Below are 19,397 nucleotides of genomic sequence, written 5' to 3'. Positions count from 1 at the left end.
TCCTTGTTACTTACTATCACCACTGTCTACAGACACTGGACCAATAGCAAAATGAAACTATGGCAACAGATTTATTCATGTGTGTGTCTGACACTCAGCATTGACAAGCTGATTGTTCTTGTCAGAAATTAATCACCAAAGTCTGTAGAACATATAAATCACTAAATTTTATTGAAATATTGGAAAAAGGGGGACTTGGAAGAAAATAAACCAGAAACAAACAAGTTTTTGAGTTACGATGTATCAAAGCCAAATAATGGAGGTGATGGGGAAGCAAAAAATTTCCTAAAGACAACTGAGCATTCAGAGCCTAAGCTTTCTCCAGAAAGGTGGACACTCCTCCATATGGTCTGAAAAGGCCTGAGAGAAAGAACAAGCCAAAGAAAGATTTTGTCCCTGTCTTTCCAAGGTTAAAACTAACTGGCAGAGCCTGGAAACTCTTCTGAGCACTTGTGTCTCGTTGGACAACGCAAGTAAATTACACTTTATCCTGTCATCTCTGTCCACTTGTAAAGGAGGAAAGCCAGCTATGGCTTTTTGCAAGCAATTTCCCAATTCAAATGAGAAAAGGGGCAGAAATGAGACCCTGCCATGTCATTCAGACCATATGTGTGCAGGTTTGTTTCTACCCAAGCTGCTGCCTTCAGCATCAGGCTTTGAACAGAGCCCTGCTGTGGCTCACAGGGCTGCATCAACAGTGGAGCTACTTGTGGGTCTGGAATGGCCCTTGATTCTCATGTTGAAAATGTAGAGAACACCCTTTTGCTTTATTCCAGAATTAACAGAAAACAAATACAGACTTTTAATGAAATAAGTTCAGTGTTAGCTTTCTAGTCACCTAGAGAAAAAAGCCCTACATATCAGTCATTGTTATGTTAGAGCATCCCCCCTGTACAGGTTTTACCATTTCAAATGCTTTATTGCTTGAATCTAATTGAATATCCATCTCGTTTCAAATAAAATTTAAAAATATATCTCTCTTCTTTTGCTTAGATCTCTTTTCTGCATTTATTATTCAATTTGGTTGGATAATTGGGTTCCTTAATGCCATTACGCTCTATTTTCCCCCATTTCTTTTACAGAGAGAGCTTACAGGCCTGAATCTGATATTTGGTAAAGCCAGTAAAGTAATCTGAAATCATTGGATTTATTCCAGTTTTGCTGTTGTGCCACATAAATTGGAACCTAGCCTATTTTTTCATCCATAGTTTGAGGTTTATGTTATCAGCAGTAAATCATGACTGCTTCTAATTTCCGTGTGGTGTTACACAAACAGAATCACAGAATGGGTCAGGTTGGAAGGGACTGCAGTGGATCATCTGGGTCATGCCAGAACTCATGGCACAGGATTGTGTCCAGATCTCCAGTGAGGGAAACTCCACAACCTCTGGGCAATCTGTTGCAGTGCTTGATCACCTGCACAATAAAGAAGTTATTCCTCATACACACATACATGTCAGTTCTTATATTTGGGTCATGGCAGGTTAAAAACTTAAAATAGAGCCCTAAGTTTTGTATGAAGGAGGGAGCTGTTAGTTCAGGGTCAGTTTTATTTTTGGGTAAAGGGAAAAACATGGTCTTGAGGTCACTACGGCCAATATAACAATATGAAAATAGGTATATCTACCTATAGCTGATAATCGGTTTTCTCCCACTACAACTATTAAAAGGATGTCTGGAGTTCTTGAATCTTAGAATTGTGGAGGTTGGCAGGGACTGTGTAGTGCTCAGCCACACTTAGCAGGCTCAGCTAGAGTGGGGCCACTGTGCTTGGCATCGCCCAGCCCCGTTTGGCTGTCACTGTGTTGGGCACCTTCTGCCCTGGTACCTCTGCCAGTGTCTGGCATGCTGCTCCTTGCCTGCCTTTTCTGTCCTCACAGCAAACATCTGGAGCTGGATTGCTTTCATCTTCCACTCCTACAGGTTGTTGCAGCTCTTCTTTCTTGTGGGCGAAGTGCAGATGTGGAGCTGCTCTGTGTTTGGATCCAGGGGTTCTGAGAAAAGAGTAGGAAGATGGGACTGAGCTGAGTGAGGCAGTTCTTTTCCTGTGGGAGTTTGGAGAAGTGCAGATGCCGTGACATCATGAAGTAAAGGCCACTTCCAGGAGAGACAGTGAAAGGAGAAAGTCCCTTCTAAGCTGACTGACCACTTTTTCAGAAGGTTTAATCCTAGTGTAGGACTTATGTCAGAATCTTCAGAGTTGGTATCATGCCACAGTGCCAGAACCTCCTTTAAAATGCCTTCACCTTTTGTATGTATTGGGAGAAAAAAGGGCTTTCTTGTGAGTGGTTCAACTGTGCAAGGTATAGGACAGGGCTCAGCATCATCCCTGTTACATGCAAGCTGACTTAGAAATTGTGTCAACAACTGATGTGAAGAGGTGCTTCATTAATTGCTTAGGGAAAATATAATTGTATAACAATTTGGGATGGAAGGGAACTTAAAGATCATCTAGTTCCAGCCCCCGTGCCATGTGCAAGGAACCTTCCCTAGAAGAGGTTGCCAGTCCAACCTGGCTTTGAACACTTTCAGGGATCGGACATCCACAACTTCTCTGAACAAGTTGCTGTTCAGAGAAGTTGTGGATGTCTCATCCCTGAAAATGGGACACCACTTTCTGTAAAATATGTCTTCCTTATATCCAGGGTAAATCTACTTTCTTTCAACTGAAAACCAATGTCCTTTGTCATGTCATTACAGCTCCTAGTAAAGAATCTCTCTCCATGGGGATGGCAAAATTTCTCTTATTTTCCAAACATATAGTTCCTTGGATTCTTATTCCCATGGGGCTTTGGGTATGAGGCAGTTGTTTGTTTTGTGTAAAACAGATTTTAGCTCCAGTTTTCTTCTTCTGTGAAATAACAAATGCATTTGAAGGAATGAGACATCTGTGTGTCTTGATAACCTTTCTATCTATCCTTCATGCTGGCATTAGTAGAGAAAAAGCAGTATCTGACACAACCTGAACAGAAAGGAACAATGCTGGGAGTTGTTAGGAATTATCAGCACAAGGCTGGAAATTTGATAAACAGTCTGCTTAAAAATCATGTGAAAATTATTCTGCTATAGTAGATTATAGACATAGGTTTCTGCTTTCCCCAGCACTGATTGTTTGGGGGGTTTGTTACCCCTATATGTGTGTGTATATTGGAGTCTATACACTGATGTGCTGTTTATAGATTTGCATTGGGTGAAAGAAAGACTGCAAAGACACCCACCACTCTTGCTTGCTCAGTGCCTGGATCTCACATGTCGTGCCCAGGAGTCAGCACGTTCCTGTGGGAGCTCGTGGGCTGGGAGTGGGCAGAGGGGTGGGGATGAACCACAGTTTTCCTTCCAGCCTAATGAGTGCCTGCCAGCACAGCTGAGCTGGCAAAGTGAGTGTTGTCATTTGCCTCTGGCATAGTCCACACGACTCATTCCCATTTCCCAAAGCCAGGGAAGAGCAAGAAAAACATGCACCATACAAGGGAATTCATTTAATGCACAGACCTCACAAGGCTGCAGAGGTATTGGTTGACTACCAGCTACCTAACTCCTGCAGATTACTGGGAAAGTGAGTGTGTGAGCATGGGCATGTGTCAAAGCAGCCAGAGTACAGGGGAATAAGTTGGGGTAGCCTCAGTCACTTTGGTGCTTTTGCCCAGGGTTATGAGGTGAATCTTTCTGCAATCCCCACTCTCAGTGGGGACAGGAAGATGGCTTGAGTCACCAGTACCTCTTCTCCAAAGGTTGCCTTGGAAGAGCACTTTTTCTCTTGGCTACCCATGTAGGAATTTAGTGAAATTAGGCAGTGGATATCAAAAATAGGTGGTGTGACTGACCATTTATGTGTGAAACACATTCCCTGTGTTTCACAGAATAACGGAATCACCAGGATTGGAGGGTGCTCAAAGATGCTCAAGTCAAAGCCCCTGCTCAAGCCTAGTCAACTATAGATGAGTGCTCAGAGTTGTGTCCAGTTTGGTTTTAAATATCTTCAAGGATGGAGACTCTACAACCTTTCTGGGTAATCTGTTTCAGTGTTGGATCACCTGCTCAGTAAAGAAATGTTCTCTTACATCAAGAGAGAATTTCCTGAATTTGAATTTGTGCCCATTGCCTCTTGTCTCCCTGGACACCTTTGAGAGGAGGCTGGCTCTGCTGTCTTTGTTCCCCTCATTGGGTATCTAGACCCACACTAAGACCCCTGAGCCTTCTCTCCTGCAGGCTGAACAGCCCCAGCCCTCTCAGACTTCCTATAACCAGTGCTCATCGCCTTTGTGGCCCTTTGCTGGACTCCAGTAAGTCCATGTCTGCCCAGTACAGGGAACCCAGCACTGGACACAGCAGCCTGGGGAATGGTGAGAGCTGTCTCACCAGTGCTGGGCAGAGGGGAGGAATCACCTCCCTCACACTGCGGGCAACACTTTTCCTAAAGCAACTCGGAAAGAGAGTGGGTTTATGTAACTATGTCTGAGGAAAGCAAGCAAAACAGCACAGAGCTGGGTTATAGGGACATGGTTGAACATTTTTGGTGCTGTCTTCTCAGTGGAATTTGGGTCCTTTTTCAGCACAAATAGGAGATCTTTGGCAGCACTCAGTTACTCTTCCTTAGGAACAGAGAGAGTTCAAGTTGTTTGCTCTTGGTCCCTTTGAGCACATGCCAAGGAGGCCAAAGGAGAATGAGAGCGGGGGAAAGAAGACTGGGAATGGAGCTGTGTAAGCAGCAGTTGGGGGGGTCTTTTGAGACCATTAAAAAGCAAACAAGATTCTGTAAGTCACGCTTTGCTATTCAAATTAATTTTTTTATTTCTTAGGTGTGTAGTTTAAATTTTATTTTGTGAAACTGTGCTCACACTGAGAGTTTACTGCTGGCAAGCCAAGTGGGAGAGGCAGACAATAAACCTGTGCCTGACTTGCTGTGAAATATTCTAGGGAAAAAGCCTTGCCATTGGCCAGGAGGCCTGGATGGTGATTGAGTGGAGAGCTTTTGAAACAACACAAGCACGTGTGGGACATGATAGCATTGCAGGAAATACATCAGGCAAACAACACCAGGCCTCAGAGCTGCAGGAGCTGTCTGGTGTGGGTCTCCTGAGGTGCAGCAAGGCAAAGAGCAGGCGATCCATCCTCATGCTGCCCCACCTGCTGCTGGCACAGCCTGCACTGCCTCAGGTCGGGGATTGGTGGTTTAATAAAATTCCATCTTTAAAATCTGACTTTTCTATGGGCCTGTAACAGCAGCAATTAAGGTGTTACTTAATGAAACACTGGAGTAGCCTACCAAGTGTTTCTGAAAAGCAATTTTCTCTGGATGGCTGACTGCCTTTTCAAGTGTTTCAGAAAAGTGATATGTTTTTAAACTCAACCTTCATTGCTCTTGCTACTTGTAGCACAACAGTAGAGTTTTAGTGTTATTCTTGATCACTAATTTGGATTGTGTTGTCCTTGCTAGTGTTAATAAGCATTCTCCTGCCAGAGCAATCTCAGTGGGAACAGACTTGATGTGGTATCTATAATGTGGCACCCACGTACCTGGTTCCTTGGTTATCAGGAATCTCTCCCCCACATGAAGCCTTTTTTTTTTTTTTCCATTTGTGATTTTTTTGCCAGAAAACACAACCGAGTATGAATAGCAGTGCTTGGATTGTCATATTGCATGGTTGGAAACATGGCACTTAGAAACAAATTTATAGTTGAAAACTATAAAATTTACTCAACAAAAAAATGCTTGAGTGATCTTTCCTCCTCTTGAAATCTTAGTGATTGTGCAGCTGTTCTCTCCTGTCTTTTCCTAAGGCATATTTGTAGATTTTCACAAGGAAAAAGCTTGTTTGGGAAACTGTGTTTGTAAGTTAATTAAAAATAGTTTTAATTTTAGAAAATTTAATGTGTTGGCAGTAGCATACTCATTGCTAATGGCTGATTGTACTTTTTCAATAATAATAAGAGATTCAATGAAGCTCTAGAAGATGTTAGGATATGATTAACTAGATAATCTATGTATTTGAGTTTTATTCCCAAATAAGATGGATCTCCCAGAGCCAGAAGTCTGAGTTTATATTTGATAATTACATGAGACTCTTGAGCTTTCTTGCAGATTGTAATTCAATTTCTCTAAGAAAAGCTCTTTAAGACATGAAGAAAGAATGAGTGCTTCTAATTCCAAGAAAGCATTGTGACCAGTTTGGTCAGTTTGCTTACTCTGTCCCAAACAGCCCAGCAGATTATTCACAGTGCTGTGCTGGAGCAGCAAATAAAGTACAGAACTCAAAAATCACCAATTATACCTTTCTCAAATACTGGTTTGGTTCTGTGGAAAAAAGTTTCTGAGAGTGTTTATTAAAATGTCAGCTGTGGTTTCCTTTACTATGAGATGTTCTGTGGTGAGGTACATCAGAAATGGCTGAAAGGTGTTTGACACTTACTGGACAACCTGTGACAGACAGGCAGCTGCCCAAAATTAAGGACCTGGATCACAGAGCCACAAAGCTGGTGGCTTGTTTCTCTGACTCTGATGATAGGTTATGTGTGGATACGTGTGTCTGTATTCATGTGTTCTTACACACATGCAGGCCCACTCCATGCTCTGTAGGTGTTGTTCAGGGGGTTATGTTCTCATCACTGAAAACAGCATAGGTAACTTTGGCAGATGTGGCTCACATTCACCACATCTGTTCTGTTCCAGCTCTCAGTGGTGCCAGGTCCAAGGGCTGTAAAGCTAACATGGATGAAGATAAAAAAGCTGCTATAACAGAAAAGTGGTCAGTCAAAAGCACCTGATTTTTGCCCATTGAGGATGCTTTTTTCATCCATAAGTATTGTTGAGTTAAATACTTATGGGGATATGAATCCAGGTGAAGAGTCAAGCAAAAGCACAACTGGTTAATTTAAGAGAGAAAAAAAATGCTTTTTGAATCTACCTAGTATAGTTGCTATAACTGCTGAGTATGTTTAGGGGTTTTCTGGAACCTAAGCAAAGCACCTTATGACTTCAAAAGGTAACAGAGTGTAAACAAAAAAGAGGAAGTAAACATGCCCCATAAAGAATAAAACAAATTTTAAAAAGTCACTGTTTCTTGTGAAACCTATCTGACTGGGAGCTAGAGAAATAACTGCTTTAGTATGCTTTAGTCTCCATGGGAATTAAATTCGGAATGTGCCAAACTGGGTCATGGTCATACATGAGGAGGTGGGAACTTCAGAGATAAGGCTGGGGCAGTTGCTCTAAATACCATAAATTGATGCAAATAATAAATACCAAAATGATGCAAACCCATCATTTAGTCAAAATAGCTGATTTCTGGACATCTGCATGTACAGTTTCACCTGTGGCAGTTAACTGGAAGATTGAGCTCTCACATATTTGTGCTAAGTTTACCAAAACGTGTGAAGAGGAGCTTGGCAGAGCCTCGAAGTAAGTTTAGATCATGGAGTGAGTTTAGACCAGGGGGGACCATGGCCAGAAGGGAGAGGGGCCATGAGGTCTTTCAGGAACAGACCTGGTGCTGCTGGCACTGTGGCATCAGGGGATATGTTCACCACACACAGAGGAATTATTAACTTTGTACCTGCTCAAGGAATGTTCCCATAAAGAAATTATATAAATGTATTGATTTGTTGGAACAGAACAATGTATGTCCTTCTGAGGAGAAAGAAACTTCTGCTTTGAAATAGGGGAAGATGCCAAAAGCAATAGATTAAAATTGGGAATGGGTGGTGATATGGACTAGAAATCCATGCATTCAATGTGGTGCAGTCATTAGACACAGATGCTAAACTGGAGATAAAAATGGAAATGCAAATCTGGGCTCTGGAAAGAAATTATTCATTGCTTTGCAGTTCTCTACAGGACAAGTTAAGTGCTGTCTGTCATCTGATTAAAAAGTAACTGAAAGATATATGTCATGAAAAAACTGTAGCGAAATGGGAAAATGTTAAAGATGAGGTTTTCTCTGAAGTTCTCTCAAAGGATACCTTTGGTCAAATGTCAAAGCACCTGAAAGTATCTCAAAGGGCCAACATGAGTAGTACTGAAATTACTGTATTTGTCTATACACACACGCAAATTTTGTATTTCTGTTTAATATTTTAAATATATACAAAATGTATATAACATCCAGTGATTATTTTCAGAGTTAATGACAATGAAATATAAACAGTGATGGTGAAATGTAAACCATCTAATGTTTATCAATTATGTATTAAATATATAAATAGACATCTGTTTGTACATATGTGTATTATGCATGTATATGTACAAATGCATAAGAATTAAATTTGTTTTTCCAGTTTGGTTTCATCATTTTTTAAGACCAAGTTTGTGGACCCTTGCATTGCTTCCTCCCAGTGGAATACCTAATGCTGTATGTTACAAGCCTGTCTGTCCACAGCCTTGGACATGTGAGGAGTAGCTGCTAATGTGGCTGTCATATCAGAAGATATTTTCAAGACAAAAATAAAGAGGAATTCTGTAGACATCCCTGAATCTGTGAATTTTTTTTTGTTACATTCAAAGAAAAAAATAAGTAATCTTTTTCAATCTTACTGTAAAGAAAAGCTGTAAATTGCCTAATTTTAAGGCAAATGGATGTAGTCTGTCTCCAGGTCTTTAATTCCTAAATTAAGGAAGAATGTTGCCTTTTTCACTACTTTCAGCCTCCAATAATTAAGCACAACTTAGGTTCATGTTCACTAGCAAATCTGTGAGTTGCGTTTGACTGAAAGCAGCAGTGAATACAAAACAATTGTTCAAGTTATGTGGCTATTTCCAATTTAAAATGTTCACATTTGGCTAATTGTATTCATTTATTTCTTCCTAAGGCAAAATGGGGAAACAAAATAGTAAGCTGGCCCCTGAGGTGATGGAGGATCTGGTGAAGAGCACGGAGTTCAATGAACACGAGCTAAAACAGTGGTACAAAGGGTTTCTAAAGGACTGTCCAAGTGGTAGACTGAACCTTGAGGAGTTTCAGCAGCTCTACGTAAAAGTAAGTTATTTACTGAGTTATTTGTTAACTTAAAAGTAAGTTATTTGACTGTAGAAAAAGTTGTGAAGCAATGTAAAGCAAATGGTCCAGAGCTGCTGGTCATTTAGACTGAGGAATAACTTTGCTTGGAGAAGCAATGGTGAAGGTGAGGCAATGAGTGGGAAGTGTTACCCTCTTCACACCCAGTGATTTGTGTAACTATAGTGACAAGAGCCAAAAGTTTAGGAAAAAAACTGTGATTTATTCACAAGAATTATAGTACATTCTCTGTGCTCTGAAATTCATGACGTGAATTTCAAATTTTAAAGGTGATGTCATTCACCTTCAAAGGATGGCCATGGTCCTGTTCAATATATACCATGTGATTTCTGGACATATTTATATAAAAGTGGTGAAGTTTCATGACAGTATGACCTGCAGATAAATTATGCACTGTGCACAAAGGATTTCTCCTACAAATTTTAGGTATTGCCTTTATTTTTTCCCTGCTGTCACTTTTTTTTCTCGTTTTATTGGGAAGGGAAAGCAGGCTGATCTGTTTATTTTCTTCTTATTTTTCATTACTTTGTCATGTTCAATGCAGTCTTTCCCTTACATTTATTATGTATTTATTCTGTAACGAGAAGAACATGGGGGAAGCATAAAAAGTGTATTCATGTTACAAAGATAATTATATTTTAATTCAGAATTGAGTGTCAACCTAAAGGTCAGACACTTCAAAGTAATGTTAATTAGGACAAATACTGAATGGCAGTGATGAACTGTAGGATCAGAGCAGCTCATAAATACAATGTGAGGCTGAATAAAAATAAAGCAACCTTTCAAATGTAAGTAGTTACTACTGAGCACACTGGCAATTTTTGCAGACAAATGGGACTGTTGTTTTCCTCAAATGCACACTGCAGTTCTTTCCTAAATTGCTTCAGCGTTGAACCAGATCACTCTTCAAAGTATTACCTAGACCCTTTTCCTTTCTAATCAATGGTTCTAGCATAAACTTCTAATTCAGCTTGCACAAACAAGCTTCTGTCTTCATATTTTAATATTCATGGCTGAAGAAGATGTTGCCTCACAATCCTATTCTTAAGAAACAAATGAGTTTGTAATTAATTATATTTTCAGATGAAAGAATCTGTACAGCCTCAGGTGTTGTACTTGTTATTAACTGATAATTTATAAGCTCCATTTGAAAGAGTATTCACTGCACATCCAACAAGAGCAGACATCCAGTAGTTTCTCATACTTGTTTCTGGGCAAAGTAAATAGTCCTTAAAAAATTCTTAATAAAGTTGGTCAACTCTTCAGAAATAATTTTTTCTTTTTGGAAAATCGCAGTAAAGGTGTTTTCTGGAGATTTGTTTTGTTTTGTTGTTGTTGTTGTTGTTGTTTGTTTGTTATGGGGCTTTTTTTGGCTTTGTGATTGTTGTGGATTTGGGTTTTTGTTGTTGTTGTTTTGGTGGGATGGTGGTTTGGGGGGGTTTTTTTTATGATTTTGTATGCTGTGAGGAAAAACATCTGGAAATAACTCAGAATTCCCAGGACTTCCTTCCTTCAGACAGGTGTTTGAAGCATTCATAGATATTTTGCAAGATACTTTACTTGTGAAGATGCATCAGGAAGTAAATTCAACCTCATGTTTGCAGAGATGGTAGTGCAAAAAAATAACATGAAGAGCACAAGCAGTATTTTACTCCTGAACTTTGAAGACAGCTTTGTAATCTTGCTAAGCTGCAATATCCAGCTTTTAGTTTTATGACCTCATGTATCTTTAGACATGGACATGAAATGTGATTCTCTGCCTTGCTTTGGTAGTTGTGGGGTTTGATTTTTGCTATGTAATGGCACTGCCATATATTTATTCCAGTTTATTGTCATCCTATATTTAATGTCTATTCAGGGCAAAATACTAATCTTGCAAGGAGAAATATGATTAGCTGTAGTAAATCCAGAGCTTTACTTCTCTCTGTGTCACAGAAATACTTGTAAAATAATGTCTCTGAGGAGCTCATAGTCTGAGTGTTGGCCATGGTGGCAATTTCTTCTGTGAAGGACATTCTGTCTACCCCAGCTTCTGGCTGCAGATAAACCCCCAGATGTGACATTTGATCTTTCCAGGAGGAACCACCAGCAGGAGACCCGAATCATTATCATTACATTTATAGCATCTCACTTCACTTAAAATATATTCAGGGCGAAAAAACATGAAGCATGTATTGATTTGTAATTCTTCTGCATAAACTTCTAGATGACATTTATCTGTTTGTCTGAACTGGATTTTATTGAGGAGGGTTTCCACAGATCAATATATTTTGAAAAGAAATACAAGACTTTCTTCCATTTCCAATTCATGTTGACTTAAGGTGACATTGTTTCTGTGTTTGTGAGAGCTGTGGGGTGCATTTTCATGTGTGTTGATAGAAAGGTGTTGGCCATCTAACTTAGGTGCAAAGGAAACTCCTTTATTTTTTACTAATACAGAACAGAAAATATCCTCAGCTTAAACAGAAAAAACATTTTATATTAGCAATACTTTGAAGTGCATTTCCTGGTAATTTGCACTTCTCTTCCATCAGAATTACAGAGTAGGATGCACAATCTTAGGGCATAGAAACTGGTTTTGGTTTTTTTATGAAACATAACTAGGTGTGTCCTGGGATCACACCTAATGTGTTACTGTATCTAATTGCTGCTAATCAGCTTAAGTTGGTCTGAAAGGGAATGTCCAGAACAGGTGTGGTGTGGATGTCAAATCCCAACATGAACCCTTCCAACTCTACATATTTGCATCAATTGTACTGTACTGTTTACTGATGTAGATGAAGACTGTATTGACTAAAGGGGGAATTACTCTAGTTTGGTTTGGGAACATTTGCTATTGAAGTTTCCATTATGAATACAAATCATCCAGTGCTTAAAATAAATAGCAGTTTCACCAATGGACTCTACAGAAAAATTATTTGCAGCACTTTTAATGCAAGTGTCTATAAGAATATTTAGCCAAGAATACCTCTTTTAAACAAGCAGCTAATAGGCAGAAATATACTTCATATTGTTGCATATTTAACATTTTCTGCAGTATAGTAGGTTCATTGAAAATACTTGTCCATTTTTGGGTAGATAGATTCTTCTTGGGATACAAAATCTGTGGCAAACTGTTAGGGCTTAGGTTTCCCTCCATGGTGCTGCATGAAGTGAATGCTTCTGCAGTTTTTGTAATAGTTTATTGAAGAGTTGGTTATATACTGCAAGCTTAGAGCCACAGAGTCCTAAATACTGAAACACTGAGTTAGCTGTCCTGACAGTCTGCACAGAGCATGGGAGGTGGAGAAATCTGTGGATAGCATTCTGAGGAAGCTAAAACTCAAGCCAATGCTTTGTAAAGAGACATGCAAAACCACAAGGCATTGCTCAGGACAGGAGCTGGTGCTAAATTCTAAGTGTCTCCAGGGTATGGGAGTTACATCTTCCTGCTGCAGAGAACTATCTAGAACAGTAGAAAAGGCAAAATCAACTGACTGGCGTCCTTTTCTTTCTCTCTTAAGTGACAAAAATAATGTAATTGCCTTACCTTTATCACAGTGGTTTATGTACTCCCTAAGCTGTAGAAAACTAAATCAGTTAGAGGAAGAGCACTGCCAGCAGGTCGAGGGAGGTCATCCTGCCCCTCTGCTCAACCCTGGTGAGATGCACCTGGAGAGCTGCATCCATTTCTGGGCTTCTCAGGGCAAGAGAGAGATGGAGATCCTCAAGCAGGTCCAGCAGAGGGTGACAAAGATGATGAAGGGACTGGAGCATTCTGCCATGTTGAGAGAAGGAACAGGCTCTGCTCCGTGGTACCCAGCAGTAGGTCAAGAGGCAGAAAGTGATGCACAGGAAGTTTCTCGCAAATATGAGGAAGAAATTCCTTACTGTGCAGTGACCACACACTGGAACAGGTTGCCCAGAGAGGCTGGGGAGTCTCCCTCACTAGAGATATTCCAGAACCCTCTGGGTGCAGTTCTGTGCCATGTGCTCTGGGATAACCCTGCTTGAGCAGAGAGGCTGGACCAGGTGATTTGCTGTGATGTCTTCCAACTTTATCCGTTCTGTGAATTATCATGTCTCTGTCTGAATCTGCACTGCTTGCCCTCTCATTTATCTACCTGTGATGAGATGTGACTTTCTGGGCTGCTGGCAATATCCCAATTAACCTCTTTTTCTGTAGGAAATAGCATCAGACAAGCTGAAACCTAAAATTTCCTTCTTCAAAGAGAATACCCTAACTGTTAAGCTTAATCCTTACTAGCTGTCTTAATTTTCCTTCTTCTCTCCTAAAAAGTCCTTAATTCTTTTATCTTGCATAAAACTTCATTGTCATTGCAGGCAGAGAGCTAAGAAATTAATACACAAAACTGTCATTAAAATAAAAGATACCAATAAAAAACTCTTGAGTGTTCCTATCGTTCTTTAGGGTTTCTTGCAGTCTAAAGGGCCAAATACATTTTCCTTCAGATCTTTTGAATTCACTGGGTTTAGATGAATATGCCCTAGAGTGTGTAAGTGTGCATAATCACTGCTAATATTCACAGGAATTATGCATGTTTATTAAGTGGAAAATAGGCTTCTATATTGTGATACTCCTTGGAACTGGGTCACTGAACACGAGAAGCATATCTCTGCTCTAATAGAAACAAGCACCAGTGGTCCTTTAGCTGGAAGAGTAGAGTAAGGAATGATCATAATATAATGCTAACATTAATAAAGTAACTTACTTTGTGAATTTATTGCCCCTATATTATTTAGATATGTTTTGGAGTTTTATAGATAACTTTTAAATGAAAGGGGGGGAAAAAAAATAATGCTATTTCATTAATTGGAATCAAATGGTTTGTCATATTTTTGGCTTCTATCTCACATTTCCGGCCTTGAAGGGAATTGATTTTTAGTCCTTAATTTTAAATACATGTAGAACAAAAGAATCTCAAAAATCTATTGAAATTTAAGTGTGTATATTTGCAGCCTCTTTCAAGACAGACTAGCATCTTTCTAAAGATGGCACAGAGCTCCTCAAAATATCAGGTTAGAGCTGGATTTCAGGCTTTCAGTGGCTGTAAAAAAGTAGGATTCCAGAATGGCACAGCTGTGTTTACAGATGTCCCAAACATAGATGCAATTGTACTGGCAGAAATTGATGTTTCCTGGGACCATCTCTTAACTGGTAGAGCTGTGCTGGTTTTATGAGAGTGCTTTGGTCACGTAAGCTCTCCCTATAACAGGAATACTTTTAAGGTATATTATACCAATATTAAGTATATTACGCTAAGTATCATTGATATATTTAGCATATTATACCAATCCTATATTGCTGTAGAACTGCAGCATGTCTTGAAATAATGTAGATTATAAAAAATATTGATTTATCTACGCAACTCACAAATTATTTTAGCCTTGTTGCTACCTTCCAGAAGATCACATTTGGTGTGCCAGCAGTATTCCTGGACAGTATGACAGGATATTGGCTTGCATGAATTACCTAAATCTAACTGCAACACAGAAAACATCATATTTATTTATAAAGATTACTCAAACAACCTCTTTAAACTTATTAATATTACTGCTGTGTTATTGAATTTTTCAAACTGATATGGAATAAAAAACTAATGCTGTTATTTTAGAAATTTTTGATGCAAACAAATAGAGCAACAAATAGCACTGGTTTGGGGACATCACAATATGACTCTAGAAGGAGGAGTGCATATCTAGATCGGCAGATAAAGTCTGAAAAGGAATGACAGTAACATTACTTGCCTCAGTACAAGCTTTGCTTGTGGGGGGTTATAAAACAGGTGATGAGGTAGAGATTCTTAATGCATTCCTTAAGCACTTAATACAAACCTGCATATCTGAGACAATTACTGCAAATCATTAGAAAAAATTCTCTTTTTCACTAGAGGTTCTATGAAAAGTGAGGTTGCTGTGAAAAGAAAATTAATATAGCAGAATCTAAATGGCAGCGTGCTGAAAAGCATCTGGGCTTGTGGCCCAGCACTATCACTGGGGAGAGCTTTTCAGGATGAGCAATCTTCTTCGTGCTCCAAAACTGTGCTAAAACTGGGTTCTGATAGCTTTAAAACCAAAAGTGATTGCAACTGCTTTTCTAACAGGACTTGGCTAAAAAAAAAGGGATGGTCTTGCTGCCTGGATGGTTTCCATACAAAACTGCTTTTGCCATTATTCTTTTTCTTCTCCTTATAGACATGAATAGGCAGGTCCTGTGCCAAAATGCAGGTCTACTTCTAAACCACATAAAAGGCTTATTATATATTTCAAAGAGAAGCTGAGATTGTGCTCCATGAATTTTAAAACAAAGGGCCAGAATGCTCCTTACTTATAAAACCAAAATCAAACAAACCCCGAAGGCAGTGTTAACTTTGAAGCTGACTTTGAGCAACTCAGGGAAGGGGAAGATACTGGTAACGTACCTTTCTGCTGCATTTCTGTCTCTGTGCTTATCCCAGGAAAAATAATGTCTGGGCTTAATATCATTTTGTGGAACAGATTTTAAAATCTGTCTTCAGTAAACAGAGCTTTAAAGATCAGCAACCATATTGAAAAAAAAAAAAAACAAAAAAAAAAAAACCCAAAAAACCCAACCCACAGTAAAAAAACATGGATTCTCATTTAAGCTGCAAAGCAAATTGAAAACAGTAATTTCCAGAAGAGGACCAGCATGCTGGGTAGCAAACAGTTCTGAAAATATGGCTGTAAATCACAACACTGGATACTAAGAGCCTTTAACAATGTGGAATGGACTCAGTTTAGATTGAAACACTAATCTCAGTGAAGCTAATGGGAATTTTGATTCCTGATCCTTACTTAAGCGCTTAGGACTGTACTGAGCTCCTAAAATTGTTTATCTTTGTGAGACCCGAGGGCTGTGAAGTCTGCTGCAGGCTCCATTAACCATTAGTGTCCAGTCCTGCAGGCTGGATCCACAGTGTGCAGAGCTCCTCTCAGCACATGTGAAGATGTGCACGCTGGCAGCTGTCATTTAATGGCAGCAATGGTTTAAAACCTAAATCTGGGAGGGAAGGGGTGAAAGTAAGGGTCCTAAAGCTGGTAAAAAAGTTTCATTGGCAAAGAAGGAAAGTCCTTTTCTCCTTGCAGTATTATGGCAACTGGCTAATTTTAAAGGCTAAAATTATTTTCTTTTCTTTTCTTTTTTTTTTTTTTTTTTGCTTCTGTTGCAGAGCATATAATGGCTCATATCCTCTAGACAATCTCCTCTGGAGACTCTAAATCTGGGAAATGAGGAAGTCAGACAATTTTAAGAGATGAAATCTAAACAGCTAAATCTTAATTGCTCTGAACAGTAGCTTGTGGAGTGTCCAGGCCAGTGGAATGAATCTTCCTAATGCTTGAACAAATCAGTAACATATGCTGACACTGTCTGGAAGAGGCAGGAATCATGGTCACATGAATTCAGAAAGCAGTCCAACTGTCCAAAGGCCTCTTCAGGGCTTACAGAGTCAGCAGATGTGTGGGAATGCAAATATTTAGTCCAAACTTCTGATTATTAGCAAGTATTGAAAATATCTGTAATTCTGTGGCTATATGCAACTTGGTTCTTGGAGGCATTTAAAACTGACTCCCAATGCATTGAAGAGAGTACATCCAGACAGGACAAGATGATCCAGCCTGGAGTGCTTAAAAATATCACCATTTACATGCATGCCCCAGTTTCCAGCATAGCCTGATAAAAGAATGCAGACTGGGTAAATTTTCCAACAATAACATGCAAATTACTTTCACTTCATCTTTTATTTTGAAGGAAGTTCACCAGTTCCCAAAACTGTCATGCATTTTTATAAGAGACCTCCTTCCTTTGCAGCTCACCTTTTGATCTATGTTTTATTCCTCTGAGAAATCAAAACAATGAATTTGGGATACTGTGATTATTTCTGAAGCAAAACACTGAATTCATTAATAAGGTTATCTGAAGGGTAATAAAGGAGCACTGCAGCTTGGATGGAGAAAGCCATTGCTAACCCTAAGAACTAAAGAGCTCAAAGAAAAAAAAACAGTGAACAGTCAGCATCACATCTCATAGTTGTTATCATGTTCAGATCTACTAGTTGCTGTAGCAATGCTTATTTTACAATTGTTACATATTCCTCACAGCAGCTGTCAAGACTGATCAGTGGTTCACAACCTCAACACAATCTGTTGCAAAAGTCAAGTGTTTCAGACTTTTGTCATCCTGAAACTTCTGCTTCCTACCTTCCTTCATCCCACCTCAGTGCTTTCCTTCTCATCACAAGGAAGAGTATTCACAAAACCATTGAAAATCCTTGAGTATGTGCAGGAGAGAGAAAGACAGAGAGGTAATATTGACTGTACTTCTTCAGAGATCTTCCCTTCTCTTGCAATCAAATAAAATTTTCGTGAATGAAGCACACAAAGTCTCTAATTATGTATGAACACTTGAAATACTGGAAGTTTAAACCATGTGCTTGATATCTTTAGCATAGTCAGGGTTGCAATTACTTCAGGGGTCAAAATATAAACGTCCTTCATTTCTTTGGAGTGAGGGTTTGTTCTTCTTTCCTACAGGATGGCTTAGCAATGCCTTCCTGGAGTTATTCATGCACATAACAGTATGGCACTCCTGGCCTGATGTTAATCAAATATCTAGTTGAGATCTACACGGGTTTCTGGGCCTTGTAGTTAAAATGTGACCATGTCTTAGTGGAAACCTGTATTTTAGGTCTTCAGTGACCTGGATTTTGAAATGCAGATCATCCTTTTGGGATGATACTAGCCTTACTCTGAAGGCTAGTAAGCATGTGGTTTTGTTACTTGAGACAAAATGAACTAGGGTCTTTCAGGGACCTCTTCTTGTCACATTTCTTGAACTATAAACATTGCTGTTTGTTTAAGATATATATATAAAAAAGCTGTTTAGTTTTACAGGGTTCCTGAAGGAAGCATTTAAGCAGGGCACTTCAGCACTGGAGTGAATTACTGTGATTTAATTTTCTTTACTTTTAAACATTAAAAGTGCTTTCCTCTAGTATCAAAATGTGCATTCAATATCTCACTTGTGCACAAGGCCTGAAGCTGAAAACAGCATTCTTATTTCAAAAGGTATGGACAGGAGCTTGGTGCTGTGAACCACAGCCCTTCACCTCGCTGCACTGTCTCTGACTCCCTGCCCCACCTTCTCTTCCCTCTCTCCTCCCAGGAAACTCATCAGTCCTGCAGAAAGTTAATTTACCATACTAATATGTACTTGATGGAGTGAGTCACTGTAGCTGGGTGTGAAAATCTCAAAAGTGAAAAGGGACTGGTTAGAGTGAGCCATGGCACTGACGGGCAGACACCGCCGGTGTCAGCCCACTCCATCTGCTCATGCTGTGCTGGGATGGCAAATCGCTGTGAGCACTGCACTCCAGCTACAGCTGTGCAGCTCAGGAAACAAGAAGGGCTTTTTCAGAGTGCCACGGAATGGGAAAGCATTTGGGAGTCTGGTTAGCTATCAAGTCAAACACAGTTTTTATTATCGTGTAGGCATTAGTTGACATTCCAGTCAGATTTCTACTACTTGTAGTCTGAACACTTTCAGTACCTTGGGATATCAACTTCCTTTTTCTTCAATGAGAGTAAATTTCCATCTTTTCATGTTTAATTAAGGCTCATAGGAATAGACTATTTGCACTGACAAACCTAATGATTGCCAAATTGAAATGACTTGCTGCTACCTGGCATGAGAATTAGGTAACTATCTTAATTTTATATTCAATCACAAACAAAGCAAAATGAGAAAAACATATGGTTTGGAAGATAAAGTAATCAGCAGAAGGAAAATTAGACAGAAGGAGATTTTGCTATTTTACTAAAATATGTATGAAACATTCTCAGAAAAACATGGTGTGAAATCCATCAGGTTAAGAAGATGTGAAGGTTGGCTCTCTGATTGCATGAATGCCCAGAACTGAACATGCAGCTTTAAATAAAATCCCCCTGTAGTCCAGAGAAAGAACTGTATATACAAAAGTGTAAATCAATACTGCAGTTCACCTCAAAGTGAATATCACTTGGGGATTATTTCCATGTTAACAATAAAAGGAATTAAAAATTCCTATGTCATTAACTGAAATAAAATTGTGTGTGAACCTTGTCAGCAGCTTTCAGAAGAAGTATATTCAATTATGGAGTTATTTCTAGATGCCTCTAGAGGTCCCCTTTCATTTGGTAGGATATACCCTAGGATTGCTGTTATCCCTTATTGGGATATTACACACCTCTAAGCATGACTCTACAGCTTTCTTTGACAGATATCCTCAAGTTTGCTGCTCCCTGTCAAACCATCAGGGTAGGAGATGCATGAAACTCTATTCCAAGATATATGAATTTTGACAATGTGGTCCCTGTCTCTGGTGGTAA

General features: G+C 39.4%; 1 protein-coding gene across 1 annotated transcript in view; it reads left to right on the top strand.

The window, feature by feature from the left end:
- VSNL1 (visinin like 1) overlaps positions 1 to 19,397 on the top strand; it is an 85,185-nt gene that overhangs the window by 30,423 nt on the left and 35,365 nt on the right. The window contains exon 2 of the mRNA XM_041420331.1: positions 8,806 to 8,972. Coding sequence (XP_041276265.1) covers positions 8,811 to 8,972 — 162 coding nt within the window. The 5' untranslated portion in view covers positions 8,806 to 8,810. The remainder of the gene's footprint in view (positions 1 to 8,805; positions 8,973 to 19,397) is intronic.

This window comes from Onychostruthus taczanowskii, unplaced genomic scaffold (genome assembly GCF_017590055.1).
Source record: "Onychostruthus taczanowskii isolate IOZ18803 unplaced genomic scaffold, ASM1759005v1 scaffold11, whole genome shotgun sequence".
NCBI lineage: Eukaryota > Metazoa > Chordata > Aves > Passeriformes > Passeridae > Onychostruthus > Onychostruthus taczanowskii.
The sequence above is the reverse complement of the archived record's forward strand: the minus strand, read 5'-3'. Positions and strand labels throughout refer to the sequence as shown.